This window comes from Aspergillus viridinutans (genome assembly GCF_018404265.1).
Source record: "Aspergillus viridinutans IFM 47045 DNA, scaffold_3, whole genome shotgun sequence".
Classification (NCBI taxonomy): Eukaryota; Fungi; Ascomycota; class Eurotiomycetes; order Eurotiales; family Aspergillaceae; genus Aspergillus; species Aspergillus viridinutans.
The window spans coordinates 1,539,381-1,557,706 of NW_025091219.1; the positions used below are offsets into that span (position 1 = coordinate 1,539,381).

Sequence of the window (18,326 nt, forward strand, 5' to 3'; positions counted from 1 at the left end):
AAAAAGAAGCAAATGTGCAGCCATTACGAAGGATGCTATAGTCCATTAGTTGTTGGTCTATTCCTTTACATTCACATTATCAGAACTGAACATGCCATATGTTTGTTTCAATGAGTTGTTCTGATATCAATTCATGGCAGCGTTGGCCTAGTGGAAGCATGAGCTGTTACTATGAAGTAGATGTAGACCATTACCCATCCCTTTTTAAAACATATCGTTACAACGCACTGCATTCGCAGTGTAAATTAACAGACTCATCCAGCAGAATGAAAACAAACCAATACAAAAGCAAAGCATTTGGTTCCATGTGACTGTATGCTGCGCTGACATGTCGTAGAATGCATAGTTAACCCCCAGAAACCCAACCGTAAGAATGATAATGGACACAAACAGTACAAGTTTCAGAATGAAAGAAAACAAATCCTTGAGAAAACATACACCCCAGTAAAGCACCGAATTTCTAACGTCGTAAGCGGCATTTCTAGTATACCGTGAGAAAAAGCGACATCTTCGCCGAATGCGGGACATCGAAGCATCATCAACTGCTTCATATCAATCGGAGATGGCGAGAGAAGCGATCTCCTTTTCAGGATACCTAAGGCATTGCCCTAGGACTTTGTTGCTGAATGTGTTGAAGAAGAGCATCGAAGAGACGACCAATCTGCAGATCAATGGTTCGTTAGCGTTACGCACAAGGCACTAATCAAACCGAAGAGTAGAAGAGTGACATACCTCAGGCGCAGCCTGGATGAAAGGAAGGTGGAAGAAGGTGTAGCTTCGGTTCTGGAGCAACTCCTGGAGGGTAATGATCAAACCCCAGGGGTGGGGCCGATGGACAATCAGCCGCTCCAACAAGACTCGGATGATCTGCTGACGGATATCGGATCCATCCTGCTCGGAGTTGTCCACGCCGAAGAGACGAAGAATGGCAAAGCTGAAGAAGTAGGTATGGCTATTGGGGTAGCGTAATTGGTTCGCCATCCCACTGAGCAAGTAGTAGCGCGCCTCAGGTCGTAACACCTTGGCGAGGCTCTCCAGAAGCGCCGAATGAGGCGAGTTGTCAAACGCGGCGCGAGTGTTACCTTTGGCTCCACCGGCAGAAACAGCATCCTGACCAATGTATAGAACCAACGCGTTCACTAAGACGACATTGACATTGATGGGAGTGTAGAAGAGTCCAGTATCCTTGTTCACAGGGTTGTAGATGGCATCGCAAATCTTTTGGATGGACGCCTCTGATTGGTTATTGCTCTGCAGCAAGCTATCGACAACATCTTTGATGTTGGCGCGCTGTAGAGGAGCAGCGATGTCGCCGGCAATCTTGGGAGCTTCACGCATCTCTTCCAGGCGCTCGACTTTCAGACCTTCCCTGAAAGGATCTGGAAGCTTGTGGAAAGACGACGGGTATGCGCTCAGAACAAGATTACGAAGCTGAGCGCAATGGGCGGGAATGACATTGCAGAACTGGAAATGATTTTCGGCCACAAACTCGGGGAAGTCATGGTGCAAGATCAGTAGGATACGAAGCACTCCCTTGTACAGGTCCTTGGCAACGTAAGAGATGTTTGCTGGCTTGAGCTGCTCTCCTATGTAAGAGAGGAGAGCCTGCATTATTTCGCAGTAGGGTCCCCAACCTGCGCGCTCGGGCATATTCAGCATTCCCGACATGAAAAATCTGTGGGATACCAGTGAGAGCCAGGCGTAGACAAAACCGGGACAGTACTGGGGCTGGAGCGATAGGAACTTGTTGGCAAGAGCAAACATCATTTCCTGATGTTGACCACTCTGCTGAAGTCCGTTCAGAGAATACTCGCACAGAATACTTGAGAAGAGTCTGTAAAACACGCGCTGGTTGAAAGCCTCTCCGCGAATAACGTGGTGATGATTCAACACCAGCACGAGCGTCGACAAAATCGAGTTGAAGTAGACGGATTTGCTGGTCTTGGCCGAGCCGGCGCTCTCTCCTTGAAATTTGACTAGCAGAATGACCAATTTCGCAAGCGCATCGATATAGAGGAAAGCCTCGTCAAGGCTACCGTTAGGATTCTGCGATTCATGCTCGAACATCGCGACGGAGATATCAATGCTGAGACGGAAGAACAAAGCAGAGTCCTCCTGGTTATCCATGACTTGCCTCTGGTGCAGGTCCTTAAGGAAGGAATGATAGGTACGGTCGGTGGCGCCTGGGGCCTTGTAAATACCAATCCACTCGCTGAAGATGTACTCCATCTGATCCCGCTTTGCTCGCGCTTTGTCGCTGAGAAGAGGATTGACGACTTCAGGGATACCGGACTCGCGTAGTTTGCGGATAATTTCATTCGCAGGAGCAAGATTTGCGTCTTCCGCAAGCCATTGGCTCATCGCTTCGAGACTGCCGGAGAAATCAGACCGTAATGCGGAGGGCTCTTCGTTGAAGAGCACTCGGTCCATCAGATTGGCCAGTATTTCGAGTGCACCCGTGTTCTTCTGACAGATAAGCCTGGTGAGACTCATATCGACGCGGCGAATGTCCAGCAGTCCGGCATCTATGAGTGCCACTGTGACTGGGACATTGAATATATGCTCGTCATCTACCTCCGACAAGACAACCCAGGTATATCTTGCGACGAGTGAGGACATATCGCACAACTTCGCAAGCAAATGCACGAGTACCTCGATCTCAAGGTTACTCGTGGACTGAGAATATAAGGTTGTGCAGATCTTCAGAGATGTTAATCTTGCCAGCTCTTCGCCGCTTGGCGACGTAAGGATAGTACGTAAAGCCTGGTTGTACTCCTGCAACACAGCACTATCTCTGCCAAGGTCCTTCACGCGCTCCTCAGGTGCATTGCGAGCTGCTTGCTGAAGATCAGAAACTATGCTGTCGACTTTGTCGCGAGGTGTTGGCGCCTCCAGAAAGCCATTCAGTTGCGCTTGTGGGCCAACGAGCCCGGTTTGCTGCAGACGTGTGTCTTGCTGAGCCTGCGGAGTCCTATGAGGTACAGCTGGCTGTTCCGCAGGCGTAGAGAGGTTAGGAATCTGCGCATAGGAGTCCTGGAGAACATCTGCCAGTTGTCGACCGGAATCAGTCGATACACTCTGAACGTGAGTTGCTGCTGGACCGCGAGATTGACGAGCAAACTCTTCATAAATGGCCAGCTGCTCTTTGTTCAGACCACCTGGGGCTTGTCGGTAGGGTTCAGGAATGAACAAGCCCCAGCGATTCATCGACGGGTCGATGAAAGGTTCATTAGGTCGGGCAGCCCGATGACGCCGGCGTGCTTCCAACTGTGGTTCAATAACCTTTTCAATCTCAGGGAAAGACTTCTCCTCCGCCGCCTTCTCGACTATTCCGCAGGCGGCATCAAGGTTGTCATTGACACACATCAAAATCAAGCCTTCAGGCATGGGCTGCTCGGAGTACTCTTGCTGAATCATTCTGATATAGTTTGTCATGCTGACCTTCAAGGGCTCCTTGCAAGTCACCAGGGCCAGGCTTCCAGCAAGCTGTCGCACCATATTGCCAGCGGCATGTCGCACCTTTTCCTCGTCAGGCTCCATGGCAAAGTCCTTGGATACCAGCTGTACAGTTGAAATTGATGCAATCGTGACGGAGCGTTCTACAACTGGAGTGATTATCTCCGCGATAGCGCGTTCAACAGCTGTGTGGACAATTTGCCTGAGGACGTTCGGGTCAACCATGCTGCTTGCTGAAGATGGCAGAACAAGAATTTTGTCTAAGCTTGGAAGAGTGGACATGATCGCGGCGGGAGACAGCCTCTCTGTCCGCATTCCCTGGTTGATGCCGGTGAGAGCCATGTCTTCGAAGGCTTCGAGGCCTTCAGGAATATTTGCTGTCGACAGCGCATCCTCGATGTGAGCCGAGCGATCCCGGATAACGACGGAGGGTTCAATTGTCTTATGATCCAGTTCGAGATCTTTGCACAACACTTCAATCTCGAATTTGAGATTCAATTTTAGTTCAGCGAAGTGGTAGAGTTCCAGCAGAAGAGCGAGAATATCCATCAACCATGGGTTTGGCGGCTTGAAGACAGTGGATTTTGTCGCCTGGACCAGCACTTTGCAAGTGAATGGGATCACGATGGTCAGACGCTGACTATCATAGCCTTCCAGGAGAAGACCCTTGAAGTATATATCCTTGTGCTTTATAGGCTTGTCTTTTGCTATGGTCAGTGAACCGAGCCATGAACCGAGATTTTTGAGATGGCCGCGATCTGTGGACGAGTTAATCGTCCCCTCTGCATTCAACAGCTTGCACACGCTCGAGTAGGTTTCTCTCTGAACTTCAGCCCAAAGAATCTTGTCGTTGATGCGGTCAAGAAGATCGAGATAGAGTTGCTGGAAATTTGGCTGCAATTTCGCCCGTTCTTCCACCAAGTACGATGCGAACCACTGATGATGCTGGTCTCGCAGTACGTCTGTGAGATCGTGCAGCTTCTCCACAATATTTTGCTCCGACACATTGTTTAGGACGAACAGTATCTTGTCCTGCACCTCCTCGTCCGGATCATGGTAAATCTCAGGTCGTAAAGGTGGGTCGACATGGATAGAGAGGAACTTTCGGGTGGGCCCGTCTGGTGCGGTCTCATCGAGGGTACCGTTGGTTATGGACGCACCAGTAACATTCTCGATTCTGCCACTATCAGAATCTCGCACTTGACTTCCCTGCTCGCGTAGCACTTCTTCAGCCTTCTGGAAAATGGGCGTGCCCTGCAAGCTCGGAATTTGAAGCAGGAGGTGACAAAAGCCAGCCCACTCGGGGAGACGACTAATCAGCTGCTCAATGGCCTCCACGCCGAACTTGTACATGGGATCGTGAATGTCATGTTCTCGCACTGCCTCGAGAATCATGCCCAGACCAACTTTCAGTGTGATTCCGTCGACGAGCCGGAAGTTGATGATACCACCAAACATCACAGCTGTCTTTGTGAGTGCTTCCAAGGGATATTCATGGTAGCAATGGTACTCGTCGATGAGTCCATGAACCATGCACGCGAAAAGATCTTGTTCAGCCGGATCGCGAGATGTTTTGTACCGTCGCATCAACTCCAATATTTCCCGCAAGGAGAGTTCTTCGTGATACATCTTGCCGAAAAGCTCCTGCATCTGTTTGTCAATAGCTTCAGGTAACGCATTGCCGTTTTCGCCATTGGCGTCGATGATATCGTCAAAGCCTTCGCCGTAGTTGATAAGCCGGGGATAGGTCTGAATGCAGATTCGCTGCACCGGCGTGAGATTTTCACGGTCGCCAACATATTCCTCCAAAACAGACAGTAAAGTATAGACAGTCTTCACAGAAAGACTGACCATTTGAGGAGCAGGTTGTTCCTTCCTTTGGACATGCAATTCGTCTTCTGCCTTAATCCTGAGGTATTTAGACAACAAGTTACCCATATCCATTGGTCCTTTCTGAGCCGCATTGCGGACCCATTGCTCGAGGTCGAAGGGTCCCTTCCGATGAGCATAGCAAGCCAGATCCATAGCAAGACCGTTTGTGTATCCAAGCAAGTAGTCCAGCCAATCAAATTCGACAGCATGCTCGTAGATTGCGGCTGTTGAGGTTGGGTCTTGAGTAAACGTGGTGAATAGCTGCTCAGCTACCCACTGGCGGTCCTGGCGCCAAGCTCCATGAAGCGCAAGCTGATATCCCTCTTCTTGTTTTAAGATAAAGACAACGAGCGTCCGGAGAACGAAGCTTTGCTGAACGCTGGTCCAGGGCTGAGGAAGAGCCAGAGCTGAGCACAGAAAGACAGGAAGATCATACTGGACAACAGCCTTGATGAGTAGTTGACTTTCCGCAGCTGCCCATGCAGCCTGAGAGAACAAAGCAATGTCAAAGATGGCTTTCATAGCGTCCAGAGAACGAAGCGGAGACTTCGCTGCCCGCTCCCCTTGCAAGTGAACGAGCTCGGGACCGTCAGCGAAGAAATCCGCTGGGAAGGTAGCTCGAAGATTGGGAATCTGAGAGACATCTGTCCGGGAAATAATGAAAGCCGTCAAGAAAGACATTTGCGTGTCCCGATGTTCCCAATCGCCACCCCAAAGCTTCTGGATGTCCAAAGTGGAATCATCCGCAGCCGCCGACAAGAGGACCGAATAGAGTTTGGCGAACTGCTTCGAGTCAAGTCGCAGGCCTTCCCGATCAAAGTTCCGGAAAATGAAAGACCAATTAATCTGCCTGTCACCGTAATGTGACTTGACCGCTCGAAGGAAAGTCTCCAAGGAGAAATCCTGCCAATGCTGAGAAAGAACCAGGAACAGTAGGGCGCTGGCAATATGCTCTTCGTTCCAGCCATCAGGTCCGGCTGAATTGACTGCCTCATTCACGGCGTCGACGTTCGACGTGGCTCGGGGTCCCCTCGAGTGCAGCTGGCGGACCAATGTGTACCTTGGATTCAGGAAATTGAACATTTGTAGAGCAGAGGCGACCTCGAATGGCATCTCCACGCCTAATTTCTGGTAGCGTAGATTCGCCGCGTACACCAATTTGGCTTTCACATCGTCGGTGAAGTTGCGTGGAGGGTAGAGGATGAAACGCTCAATGGTCATCCCAATGAACGAGTTTTTGAAATCCTTAGTTGCCTCAGACGGCGTCGCCAAACTTTGAAGGAAAGGCGTGATGGAGTTCGAGAGAATTGCATCGGCTACAAGTGGTGGCACATGTTAGATGGTGACCGCTGATCAAAGACGTTCCGGGGGAGAGCACTATACCTTTCGCACGCAAGTCCGACTTATTGGCGGTTTTGAAGGCCAGTGCAAGGGCTACCTTAGCGACAGGGTCCAGCTTAAAATGATCGAGGAAGGTAGAAAGATCGAAATCGCGGAATATGTCTCCTTCCGAGGTATCAACCGTTTCTGCGATTTTCTGGGCCTGCTCTATGTCTTGAGTGACTTTCTGCATCTCTTGGACCAGCAAAGGATAATTCCCAGCATTTTCCACAGACTTGTTGACCCCTGGAAAGATCTGAGGGGCGTTGCCCGTCAGAAGACGCCGGAAATACTTCGAGAAGACCTCCATTCCGTTCGATTCGACAAGCTACAGAACGTTACTCCATGTCAGATTTGTACGAAATCAAGGCAACGCGTGGTGGGCTGTCCTACCTTGTGTATCTGAGCGGCTTTGGTTTCCCACTTCTCTCGACCTTCTTTCTCCGTGATAGAGTCTAGAAGAAGGAAGACTTGAGCGATGGATATCTTAGTCAATGAGGACTGGCTTGCGTGGGCTGCAGCCCCGGAAGCTGCTGAGCCCGGTTTGTCAGAGGGAAACCCAGTGGGTGAATTCACGGTGTTGCCGGACAATAACGGCGAGAAGGTGGCGCCTCTGGAAGGTCCCGTCCCACCACCGCCTCCCCCGGAGCCTCCACCACCCGCGATAGAGCCTGCTGCGGAAGCCAGATGTGACGACGGGGTGTGAGCCCTGAATTTAGGAGACGTGAGTGACTGCCCGGGTTGCTGATGCTGTTGCGAGCCAGATTGGAAGGCGGCAAAAGGTGACGGTGTTGAGGCAGGTGAGGGTACGCTCCGTCCACCAGGAAAACCCCTTGCGGAACTCAGAACGGCGGAGAAGGAGGAAGTCAAAGGGGAAGAGGTTGAGCCACCTGGAGCGGGACTAGTCGACTGAACTGGTCCTCGGGAATTCGCAGACGGAATCGACGATGACGATGAAAGGTTGTTGGTCGCAAGCGGAGTCAACCCACGGCGAATGCTAGACTGGGACGCGGAGAGACCCCAAGCAGATTGCTGTGACCTTGCCGCCCTGTTCGAAGACAATTTATCGGTGCCAGAAGCAATCGACGATTGGGAGGAAGGGGGAGGGGGAGGGAAGGTCATCTAGGAGACGCGATCATTTGATCTGTAAGGCGAGCAACAGAAATTTTTTATTCTTGACGACGACCAGGATCTATAAAATCGAGTATATTGATATCAAAGGTGTATTTTGTGAAGGACAAATATCTTGCGCTGGCAGAGTAGGCAAGACAGAGGTGAATGGGAAAAGGTGTCGCTTTGTGGCACAGGTTGGAAGTTCCAATAGAGAGTTAGTGACGGGCAAAGAAAGCGAGGTTGAGTGGACGGTTAGGTGGAGATGCCTGAGGTACACTAGCTTGGCCACAGGGAGGCTGAAGCTCTTTACTACTATCTAGGGCTCAAAGCAGTGTAAGCAACATGTACAAGAACAATCCCCCTCAGAAACTTCCGATGCTACTACTGGTAGTCTGGTAAGCAGATTAAGAGAAGACTCTCACGCCAGACAGATCATGATCGAAATTTCAAACGATTCGGGGTCGCTCTAACATCCCTTCTGCAACACCCCACAATGAATGCGCTTCCGAGAGGGCACGTGACAAGTGTGGCTGCTTCTCGGGAATTGCTGATGTAATATCTGAGTCAGCCAACCGGATTTGGCTCCGTGGTTCTTTTAGCAGCCAGAAGTACTCTCTCTGTATGGAGTATTATCAAGTAGGTCGATAGTAGCGTGGTATTGCTTCATGTGCAGGTAAATGGGATCTCCCATAACTAAATTGAGCCAGTGTTCTCTGAGAGTCAAGGAGTTTGGGAAATGTCTCCTCAAAATACACGATGGTTATGTCGCCCGTGGATCACACGTGACATCAAGCTGATCTTGTTATGAGCCCATGAGTCTCATCCACACTCATGGAAGCAATCATTGAATATAAGTTCAACCGTACATCACATTTATGGTCAATATAAAGATGGCCAGTCCTTCTGTCGGCTTTTCATGGGTCACTCTGGTCAACAGAATGGTGAGTGAGACCTAAATGCAGGGGATAATGCAGAAGAGAATCTATGCCAGGGAGATTCCACTCTGCACGTTTTTCACAGACTCTCAGATACTACCTAGTAAAGTAAGGTAGCAAAAGACACCAATCAGACTCTTTGGGGCGGCTCATTGGCCCCTTGTTACACATATGCGAGTCTCAGAGACACCCGACTCAAGCCATCATGGTTGGGCTGCATGAGCCGCCGGTTGCCCCGAGAGACGTGGAGTAGTAAACATTGCGACCTTCCAGCACTTGTCAATCTGGATGCAACGAATATGATCAACTCATCCAGATCAGCTCAACTGGGCAGCTCTTCCAAATTCTTCACAAGGTCTTTTCTGCCTTGTTCTTTTTATCATCATTAGTATTTGGGTTTTGTCTTTTCGCATCGGTTACTATTTTGTTGTTGTTTTATCTCCTCGTGGTGTCTGATATCTTATCTCGTGCATTGCGATATCCATCTTTACAACTATATTTCCGGTCCCATCCCTTCTTGACGGCTTGAATGAAACAGACCTATCAGTGAATCATTACACTCGACGGACTAGTGTCTGCAAAAATGCCGGGAACAGTTGCAGAGCCTCCATCGGTGTCTCTATCCTGTATGATCCGCATCGTAGTCTCGTCATTGATGCCATCGGACGCTAACCACTTTGTTACGTAGTTGCCAACAATTTTTGGGGCAAAGAGGATGCTGGTGTTGGGCCTATGCTAGATCGCATGCATGGCGCGAAAGTGACTTGTGATGAGCTCAAGACATTCTACAACGGTACGTTAGAGATCTAGCGCAGATGCTACCTTATGGATCAACTTCTAACGAACCTTTCAGTCCGCGCCGCGATCGAAGATGAATATTCACGAAAGCTTATGGCACTTTGCCGCAAGCCGCTAGGAACACACGAAACAGGCTCTCTGCGGTCGTCGTTCGATGTTGTCCGTGGTGAGACGGAATCGATAGCCAAGTCCCACGCCGCAATTGCAGCACAGATGAAGCGAGAACTTGAGGAGCCATTGATTGCTTTTGCAGGCGGATCGAAGGAGAGAAGGAAGATCATTCAGACAGGAATTGAGCGCCTTCTCAAGACCAAGATACAACAGACCCAAACGGTGAACAAGGTGCGGCAATGCTCAGTCTTTCATAATAATGGCATTGTAAATGGACATTGATTGACATGGCCCTAGACGCGAGACCGATACGAGCAGGATTGTTTGAGGATTAAGGGTTATCTCGCACAAGGACATATGGTAATGGGGCAGGAGGAGCGTAAAAACAAGGCCAAGCTTGAAAAGACACAAATCCAGCTTGCAACCAGCAGCAGCGAGTACGAGGCCGCTGTCAAGATCCTCGAAGAGACTACCGGTCGCTGGAATAAGGAGTGGAAGGCAGCATGTGATGTACGTCCTGCTCTGAACATGTTTACTGGGAAATGATGCTAATCGACTATCAGAAATTTCAAGATCTCGAAGAGGAACGAATCGATTTCACCAAGAGCAGTCTTTGGGCGTACGCAAATATTGCATCAACTGTGTGCGTTAGTGACGACGCTGTATGTTATGAACCTCCTCATTGAGATGATCTGAGCTGACATTGTGATCAGTCTTGTGAGAAGATTCGTCTCGCGTTGGAAAATTGCGAAGTTGAGAAAGACATTGTCTCTTTCATCAGCGAAAGAGGGACTGGACAAGACATTCCGGATCCGCCCAAGTTCATCAACTTCGCCCGGGGCGATGTGAACGACACAAGCTCAGAGCTGTCTGAAGAAGATGGATTTTCTGTTGCCCAATTTCAGCGTACTATCAATCCAGCATTCCGCAGTTCCTCTCCCCAACCGTCAACTTACGAATCTCATCATGAGCCGCGGCCTGAACTGGCAGCCAAGCCGGATCACAATAGCCCTGCAACGCCTGCCAGCAGGGAAGCTACGGTCACTCCGCAGAAACCAACGCAACCGCCGGCCCCTCTGGACCTTCGTCGGGGAGGCCATCTCCCACCAAACTATGACCCTAACCAACACGGAGAGATTGCGACGGTGCCGCACAATGCATATCCGACGGACGGAATGACCATGTTCTGCCGCACTGGACCCCCTTCAGAGCGCAGCTCGGGAAGCAACAGTGCTTATCGGCCTTCGAGCCGTGATTCGCAAAGTGAGATCTCTAACCCAACATCAGTGTCCAGCCAGGAGCCTCCCAGTGCCAAGCAATCTCCAACGAAGCCTACCAACGGGGTTGCGCTCCCAGGTCTCGGCGGAGACAAGCAGATCCAGAAGAGAAGAAGTGCTTTCTTTAGCAACAGCCCCTTCCGCCGCAAGAGTCGCCATGATAAGGACCGTAATTCTGGCCCCTCGCATGCTCCTACTCGAAGCACATGGGAGTCTCCCACAAAACAGGTCACTCCAGTCAAGGCACCTCAGCCTCAACCACCGCCAGCGCCTGTCTCTGACAATGATCGGCCGATCGAAAGTCCTGAGCCGGTAGACCCCAGGGCGAATTTCCAACTTAATGTTGGGAACAACGTTTTTGATGTCGCTTCCCCAGACAAGGTCACATCCAAGAAGGCTGCTCAAACGGCCAAGGCTGGAGAGGAGGAGCTTGACCCTATCGCCCGTGCTCTAGCAGATTTGAAAGGCGGTGGAAAGCAGTCCATGACCAGAGTGTCCGCCGACAGGTATCATGGCATTGCCACACCTGTGCCGTCCGCTCCTTCTTCCAACTACAGCGATGCACCTGTGGCGACTCCCCCTCCTGCATACAATGATACGTCGATAAAGAGACTCGATGCGCCGCAGCCCGCCTTTACTTCTGCGCAGATGCAGAAAACGACTCAGAAATACACTGGTCAGACCCAGAGTATGCTCAGGGGAAGTGGTAATGCTCCAGCTTTGGCAAGCCGAAACAGCGCAGAAGTTCCTCGAGCGAAACAGGAAATTCCTCGGGCGAAGTCACCTGTTCCGAGACGCAGCGCCAGCCCACAAGTTTCAAGTCCCCAAGTGATCAGTCCACAGCCAGTCAGCCCTCAGGTTGCGCCTGCTCGTGTGGAGACCCGGACGAGCCACTACAGTAGGGGCGCGAGTCCGAGCCCGAGTACGTATCAGACAAACAGTGTCAGGAGCCGCTATAGCCAATCGCCCTCGGTTTCTACTCCTCCTCAGCGGCCTGTTGATGCAGCACCATCCCCGCGTGAATTTCCTAGGCGAAGCTCTCCAAACCCGGCGGCGGCACGAGCTGTCTCTCCTCAACCACAATTCAGACAGCAGACCAGGCCTTCCAGCGCCGGTGGTATGGAGTTGCAACTGTCTGGCGGTAGTAGTGGGGATATGTACGGCGCCAGTTATGACAGCTACGGCTCTCGGGGCAGGGACTCTGGTCGGCCTATGTCATATTACGGCGATGGTGGTAGCCAGGGAGGCAGATCCAGGAGCAGGACTGTGGCTGTCGCCGACCCCAGCAGGCAATTTAGCCGGGACGGACGTCCAATTCTACATTTTGGTAAGTAGTGAAGTGCCAGCAGCACTCAGACCTGTCTCCAGCCGACAGCAGACACATGAGCTAACTTGCATTCTTTTCGTAGCACGCGCTTTGTACAGCTATACCGCCGCCATACCCGAAGAGCTCGGATTTGCCAAAGGCGACGTCTTGTCTGTTATTCGGCTTCAGGACGATGGCTGGTGGGAAGCCGAGATTACCACTACTCGAAGCCGCACAGGTTTGGTGCCGAGTAATTACCTTCAAATCATCTGAATGATCCGTCTCACGAAGCAGCCACGATCTTTGACCTTTATGCCGGTTAAGTTTTTGTTAATGATGAAGATACCAAGCTTTTGTACCTTGATGATTCTTGTCCCCTGCGGTTCCAGCTCGTTGTTTTTACGAACAAACTTTCGATTCTATTTCCTGAGTCGCTAATGTGACATTTACGATGGTTTCTTCTTGCCCGCAATCTTCTGTCGGTCTTTCACTTTCATCTTGTCATTTCTCATAAATCAGCCATTATTTTCCCTTCCCGCTTTACTATGCCTGTTTCCTGTATGAGATTGTTCTTCCAGAAGTTGCGTTTATGCCCTGGCAAGTATATGCTTGACCATGGTACGAGGTCAATAATATCAAACTTTTCTGAGGCAGACTATGCCGAGGCAAGCAATGGATTGTTTTCATTCATTCCGTTAGTAAAGCCGTCTTCCTAACGCCACCTATGCCCATAAACCATAGAACCAGCATCTTTTCCACATGTTGCGTAATGAAATGAGCTACAGAAGCTCCGTGGAAACTCTCAGTCTGTGACATAGATAGTATCCCTCCAACTCCCCAATGCCACCCGAGAACGCCCGTTTGCAATGCTAGAGAAGAGAAGAAAGCAACCCATGCAATAGACAGTATCCCAGCCAAACTCCCCACACACAGATCTAACCCACCCTCCCACACCCAGGAACCATACACGCAAACCCCTCCGCCGATCTCAACTCACGCACTATAGCCCTCCTACAATACGGCTCAGTGCAAGCATGAAAACCGCCGTGGATGGTAATCGATCCTGAGCTCACCGCGTCCAGAAGGCGTCTGCTGATAGGCATGGCGAGGAGGCTGCGTCTGTGGCTGTAGCTCGGAGACTCAGGTGAGGACTCTAGGATGGATTTTGCCGTCCGGCAGGAGATGAGGACATGGTCGTTTCGGTGGCCGCATGTGTTCGTGACGCGGTGGACCTGGCACATGCTGGAGTTACTGGGGCTGGTAGGATGTGTTCTTTGGGTTAGGGGTTAGGTGATTCACTGTGGATGGGGTTGGTGTAGATTGATCTTAGACTGACTTGTTTCAGGGAGAGATTGGATGAATCTCTTATGGAGAGGTGGGTACTTTTTCAGCTTGAGCATCTGTGTAAAGGGTAATGACACCTGGATACAGACAACCTGTGATGGACATTAAGCAATAAGAGGCAAGAAGTGCAGCAACAGGTTGAGGAAGGATGAGATGGTACGGTGAAGGTTGATTGAGGCATGTTGTAGCCTGAATCTGCGCCGAGATGCTCTTATGTCAGTGCATGTTAGACTATTAGTCTGGAAGTATGCTCTCAAAAAGATAAAGATTCTGTGAATGAACTTCAGATGTCTGTCAATATTAAGAAATATCCTCTGTTGGTGTTACAGACTGAACAATGCATAGTACATCCATAATAACAGGAGAGTCATGTCAAATGCACACTGAAAAATGGTGACCAGGGCAGAACAGAAGGATCGCAACATGGAGTAAGGCAGGCAACAAGCCAACTGAGAACAAAACAAATGCTGTACATGAATCCTCGCTTTCAGCCAGGCAACTCAGATTCCGCGCCATCGCCCGAGAGAGAGAGAGCGCAAAAGGGTATTACAACACGATATGCAAGAGCGCTGAAGCGAGATCGACTCTACTCATTATCCACAAAGGAGTTTGCGAGACGCCCAAATATAGGAACCTCAAAGTGTTCAAGCGTGTCGACTGAGCTGCTGTCAGTACAATATCGATGGTCATGATCCGCAGTGAGGACTCACCATCCCGATAGGCGCGCATGCTCAGATATCCGATCAGGCCGAGGTCGCAAATAAACACGAGCCAGGAAAGAAAGCTCGACCAGGAGAAAATAAGATGGACAATCTGCTCCGGGATAAGTGCTATGATCATACGAATGTCCGGGTGCACTTACAAACATGACTGTGAAGAGCATACTCGATTGCCAAGCATGAAATCTGCCATATGTCAGTTGTATGCACAGATCTGATTGACCCCTAACCGTGTCTATACCGAACATAGTCGCTCTTATGCTCCAACAGCAACAGGAATACCCCACCCGCTGGAGGGAGAAGTAGATATGCCAGCATAGCTTCAACATCCATACGGATCGGGAGACTTGTTTCAAAGGCTCCTAGATTCCATCTGCCACCCTCGACATCTCGTCCATACCCATGATTTCCTTGTCCGCCGCCATGGATCTGATTCCCGCCTGCAAAATGACTCGGAGATGGGAGACCACCTGATTGCGCACCGGGTATCGGGGGAGACCCGCGCGGGGACCGAAGAATGGGTGATTTGATACGATTTGCGTCGCCTAGTGATGGTGAAAGAGCTCGCTCAACTTCGGGAGACTCATCTTGATAAGGTGCGAAGTTCATTATGTGTGCAGACGGAGTGCAGCCAGGATAGAAAGCACAATCAAAGAACTGAGCTTCTTATCAGACACTGGTGGATGCACATGTTTACTTATCGCTAGCTCGTGTTGTCTTGGCGCCTCAGGCAGAAATGTCTTTATTTACACATGATCTGGGCGCAGGCTCGCAGCAGTGACTGCAATTGATGAATAGGCACATATTTTATCCATTTAGTTTGGGTATCACGTTCTGTCATTGCGTATTTACTCATTTCAGAAAAGTATAGTACACGAAGCAAAAGACCACCAGATATCTACTCTATGCTCTTCCGCGTCCTCGCGCGACGCCCGTTCCTCTTGCAATACCACTCACTGGCCTGCGCGTAGATGTCGTCGTAGAAGTACCGCCTCGGCTCGCTGCAGATCTTGCTGTGCTTGAGCTGGTTCCGGAGTAGGATACGCTCGGAGTTCTTCCCAGGCCAGTGCTTCGGACAACTCTACCTCTGGTAGTTGTTCCACGCGTCCCTCTAGCGCTACCGGTCAGAGCTCTCTTCTTCTCTTCCTCCTCTGCCTTTCGTGCTGCTGCTTCTCTCTGCTGCTGTAGCTCTCGTTCGCGTCTTTCTGCGGCCTGTTGGCGCAGAAGCTCCTCGTTTTCCATATCCGCAACATCCTGGAGTGCGCCTTGCCAGTTGGGATTGAGTATCAGTCGCTGGTTATGCTCGGTTTGAGATAGAATACGAGTCCACGTGTTGAGTAGAGTTGAAGCAGAGTCAACGGTGCGCGCAACAGTCTGTACGGGCCTATATTAGCAGGGACTTCCCTTCGCTGGCAAAAAGAAGTACGTTGACATACATCCATATTCCCTTTCGCACGGTCTAAACTACCCAATAATCCTTCGATCACCTGGTTGATATTCCGGACCGTCTGTAATTCGTGTTGCAACGCGGCTTCCCGCGCTTCCTGGCGATCGAAAAGCGTTTCCCCATGGTGGGAGGGCCTGGTCTCGGGTGTAGTGCTGCGCTCCTCTGGGACTTTACGGTGAGTTGGCTTGTTGCTTCGCCTTTTTGAGGGTGAATTCCAGAGGTCATCGGAATCATCATCGGAAAGCTGGAGCCTGTCCATCTCCTCCGCTGTACTGCGTACCGCCATGGGTCGTAGAAAGTCGGGTGTTATGCGAAACTCACGTCAAGAGTGGGGTTGAGCGTGTCGGATAAACAATTGTTGATGTTTGTGGTGAATTGATTATGGATTGCAAGTAGATGGAGGGGATGCATAAACACACAACGATAATCCCTCCGGCGATAAATGTTTATTGTGTTAGGCTCTCGTATCAGGGTCTATCTAGACTAGGTACATCATCGATTTGTTAATTCCCTATCATAGTGGTGGTGGGGCATTCAATTGGTTCAGCCTCTTTTTCTTCCCTTGGTGGTGCTACCTAATAATTAGCGGTGGCTGGTTTCGACGTCAAGCAACCGACCGGGCATTCATTCTTGGCCGGCCTTCCCCCTTCACCATCTATTATCTATCAACCCTTGGTTGCAATTCCCACTTCTATGTTTCTCTTTATCTCATCTTTGAGAATTAACATCCATTAGATCGGTTGATTTATCTTAAAGGCATTCTTCGCTCCTTATTGCGCGTCATCGGTCAGAAAGTCCCATTGATTAAACGCTCCTTCGGTTGGGTTGTGCGTGTTGCGAGTCGCGCGTTTTTCCTCCCTTTGTCTCCTTCGAGCCAGCCATCGAGCCATCATTCGATCATACGACCCACGGTGTTCCGTTTCAGCGACACAGATAGTCATTGATTCAGATTACTTGTCATAGGGATCTTGTTGGAACGTTTGGTGTACCTCTACATCTTTACTGCAGGAACAAGTTCCGTCATTTGACGTGTCTCACACAACACACAATGGCGACGACACCCCCTCCACCGTCTACTTTGCGAATTCCTCCTACTCCTCGACATGGAGCCGGCTATGACCAATATGAACCGTATTCTACTAGATATTCGACGAGATTAGCCGGTCAGCGGGCTTCACGAGAGTCCCGCACTACTCCTCCGCCCAGTTTCGCGGCCGCTCACACCAAGCCCGGCCTCAGAAGCGCGAAGAAGCAGAGCAACGATGAGTTTGAGGCATTGTCGCCTCCAGGATCGGTATTCAGATCTCCCCGCAAGGAGCATTCGGGCCAGACCAGAACGTCTGCTGTAACACATTCACTGGAAGACCACCCTGTGTCAGACAGCTCAGACCCCTTCACCACCGCAGAACTCTCGCATACTCAACAACGTCCTCTCCAGAAATACCGACCCACCATGACTGATGGCATGCTGCCCACGCCTGCTAAAACTCCACGAAAGAAGGCAGTTGGTGCCGTCGGAGACACTGCTCGCACTCTGTTTCCAGCAGCTCAGAGCTCGGCATCTTCGCGAAGCAAGAAAACCAAGAAGGAAACTACCTATTCTTTAGACAGTTTCATTGACAATGCCACATGTGGCATTGTCAATGAAACTTCTTCGCAGATTCAGATCTACACCGACTCCCGTGATCGAATCCCCGAAATCGACGAAAGTGAGGGAAACCCTTTCTACAAGAAGCACAACCACCAGGAATCTACCAGCCATGTGACTGCGCGCGCTTCTAGAAGGAGCAGAAGAGAGGAGACGAAGCGCGATCAGGAAGTTGATGAGGCCATCAAACGGAAGGATGGAATGGTCTACGTATTGTGAGTATTACCCCATCTCCGCTTTCCTCGCTGGGCTTATTCTAATTTTCTTAAAAGCCGAGGCAAGAAAATGTTTCGCAAGTTCACGGAAGACGTCGAAAGTGACGGAGAAGACGAGAACGATTTGGGTCTGCTCGCAGCGCGTCCCGACCTGATCGACTCATCCATCAACACCGCCGTTCGCCCCTTGACTCGCTCGTCCATCAGGCCGCGTGTACTTTTTCCAAGCGCCAATGACCGTGGTCATTCAGAACACCATATGAGCGACTCTGACGAAGAAGCGGCCACCGACATTGACGAGCACGTGCTTCACAAAGAGCTTGAGGATGACGCCGATCAGGCCACTGATGTCGAAATGCCACAGCGACCGATGACTCCCCCACTGAAGTCTACGGTTGCGACGCCCCCGTCTCCAGGTGCAACTATGCGTTCCCTGCGACCTCGAGGCAAGCGAGAGGGCGCGGAGCACACCGAGTCACCAAATGCGCCCGAATCCAGTACAAAGCGCGTCAGTCCATTTGCTGGTTGGCTGCGCAAGAAGCAGACTCCAGCGAATGCTGCATCCAAGGCGAAGAAGAGAGATGCAGACGCAGCTGCTAGTCCTGGTGGCCCTGCAATGAAGAAGACGAGAGGGAATAGAGTCGCCCCTGCGTTATGAGCTCATTCGCATCGTCTGGACTATGAATGATTGTATTTTCTCTACGC

General features: G+C 50.6%; 5 protein-coding genes across 5 annotated transcripts; 2 read left to right on the plus strand and 3 right to left on the minus strand.

Moving 5' to 3' along the window:
• Positions 1-595: 595 nt before the first annotated feature.
• Positions 596-7,830, minus strand: Aspvir_005500 (CCR4-NOT core subunit CDC39; the record flags this gene model as incomplete). The annotated part of the gene is made up of 4 exons (XM_043268715.1): positions 596-661; positions 733-6,644; positions 6,712-7,036; positions 7,102-7,830. 4 exons carry the CDS (start codon positions 7,828-7,830, stop codon positions 596-598), a joined length of 7,032 nt encoding a protein of 2,343 aa, XP_043124650.1.
• Positions 7,831-9,339: 1,509 nt separating this feature from the next.
• Positions 9,340-12,521, plus strand: Aspvir_005501 (formin-binding protein HOF1; the record flags this gene model as incomplete). Its single annotated transcript, XM_043268716.1, has 7 exons — positions 9,340-9,382; positions 9,445-9,549; positions 9,610-9,896; positions 9,963-10,175; positions 10,229-10,327; positions 10,379-12,269; positions 12,352-12,521. The coding sequence occupies 7 exons, from the start codon at positions 9,340-9,342 to the stop codon at positions 12,519-12,521; spliced, it is 2,808 nt and encodes a 935-aa protein (XP_043124651.1).
• A 1,657-nt stretch (positions 12,522-14,178) lies between these two features.
• Positions 14,179-14,920, minus strand: Aspvir_005502 (DUF4870 domain-containing protein; the record flags this gene model as incomplete). The annotated part of the gene is made up of 4 exons (XM_043268717.1): positions 14,179-14,249; positions 14,303-14,405; positions 14,455-14,497; positions 14,553-14,920. 4 exons carry the CDS (start codon positions 14,918-14,920, stop codon positions 14,179-14,181), a joined length of 585 nt encoding a protein of 194 aa, XP_043124652.1.
• Positions 14,921-15,214: 294 nt separating this feature from the next.
• Positions 15,215-16,044, minus strand: Aspvir_005503 (DASH complex subunit DUO1; the record flags this gene model as incomplete). Its single annotated transcript, XM_043268718.1, has 2 exons — positions 15,215-15,685; positions 15,748-16,044. The coding sequence occupies 2 exons, from the start codon at positions 16,042-16,044 to the stop codon at positions 15,215-15,217; spliced, it is 768 nt and encodes a 255-aa protein (XP_043124653.1).
• Positions 16,045-16,806: 762 nt separating this feature from the next.
• On the plus strand, positions 16,807-18,279 carry Aspvir_005504 (uncharacterized protein; the record flags this gene model as incomplete). Its single annotated transcript, XM_043268719.1, has 2 exons — positions 16,807-17,621; positions 17,679-18,279. 2 exons carry the CDS (start codon positions 16,807-16,809, stop codon positions 18,277-18,279), a joined length of 1,416 nt encoding a protein of 471 aa, XP_043124654.1.
• Between the last annotated feature and the right edge of the window lie 47 nt (positions 18,280-18,326).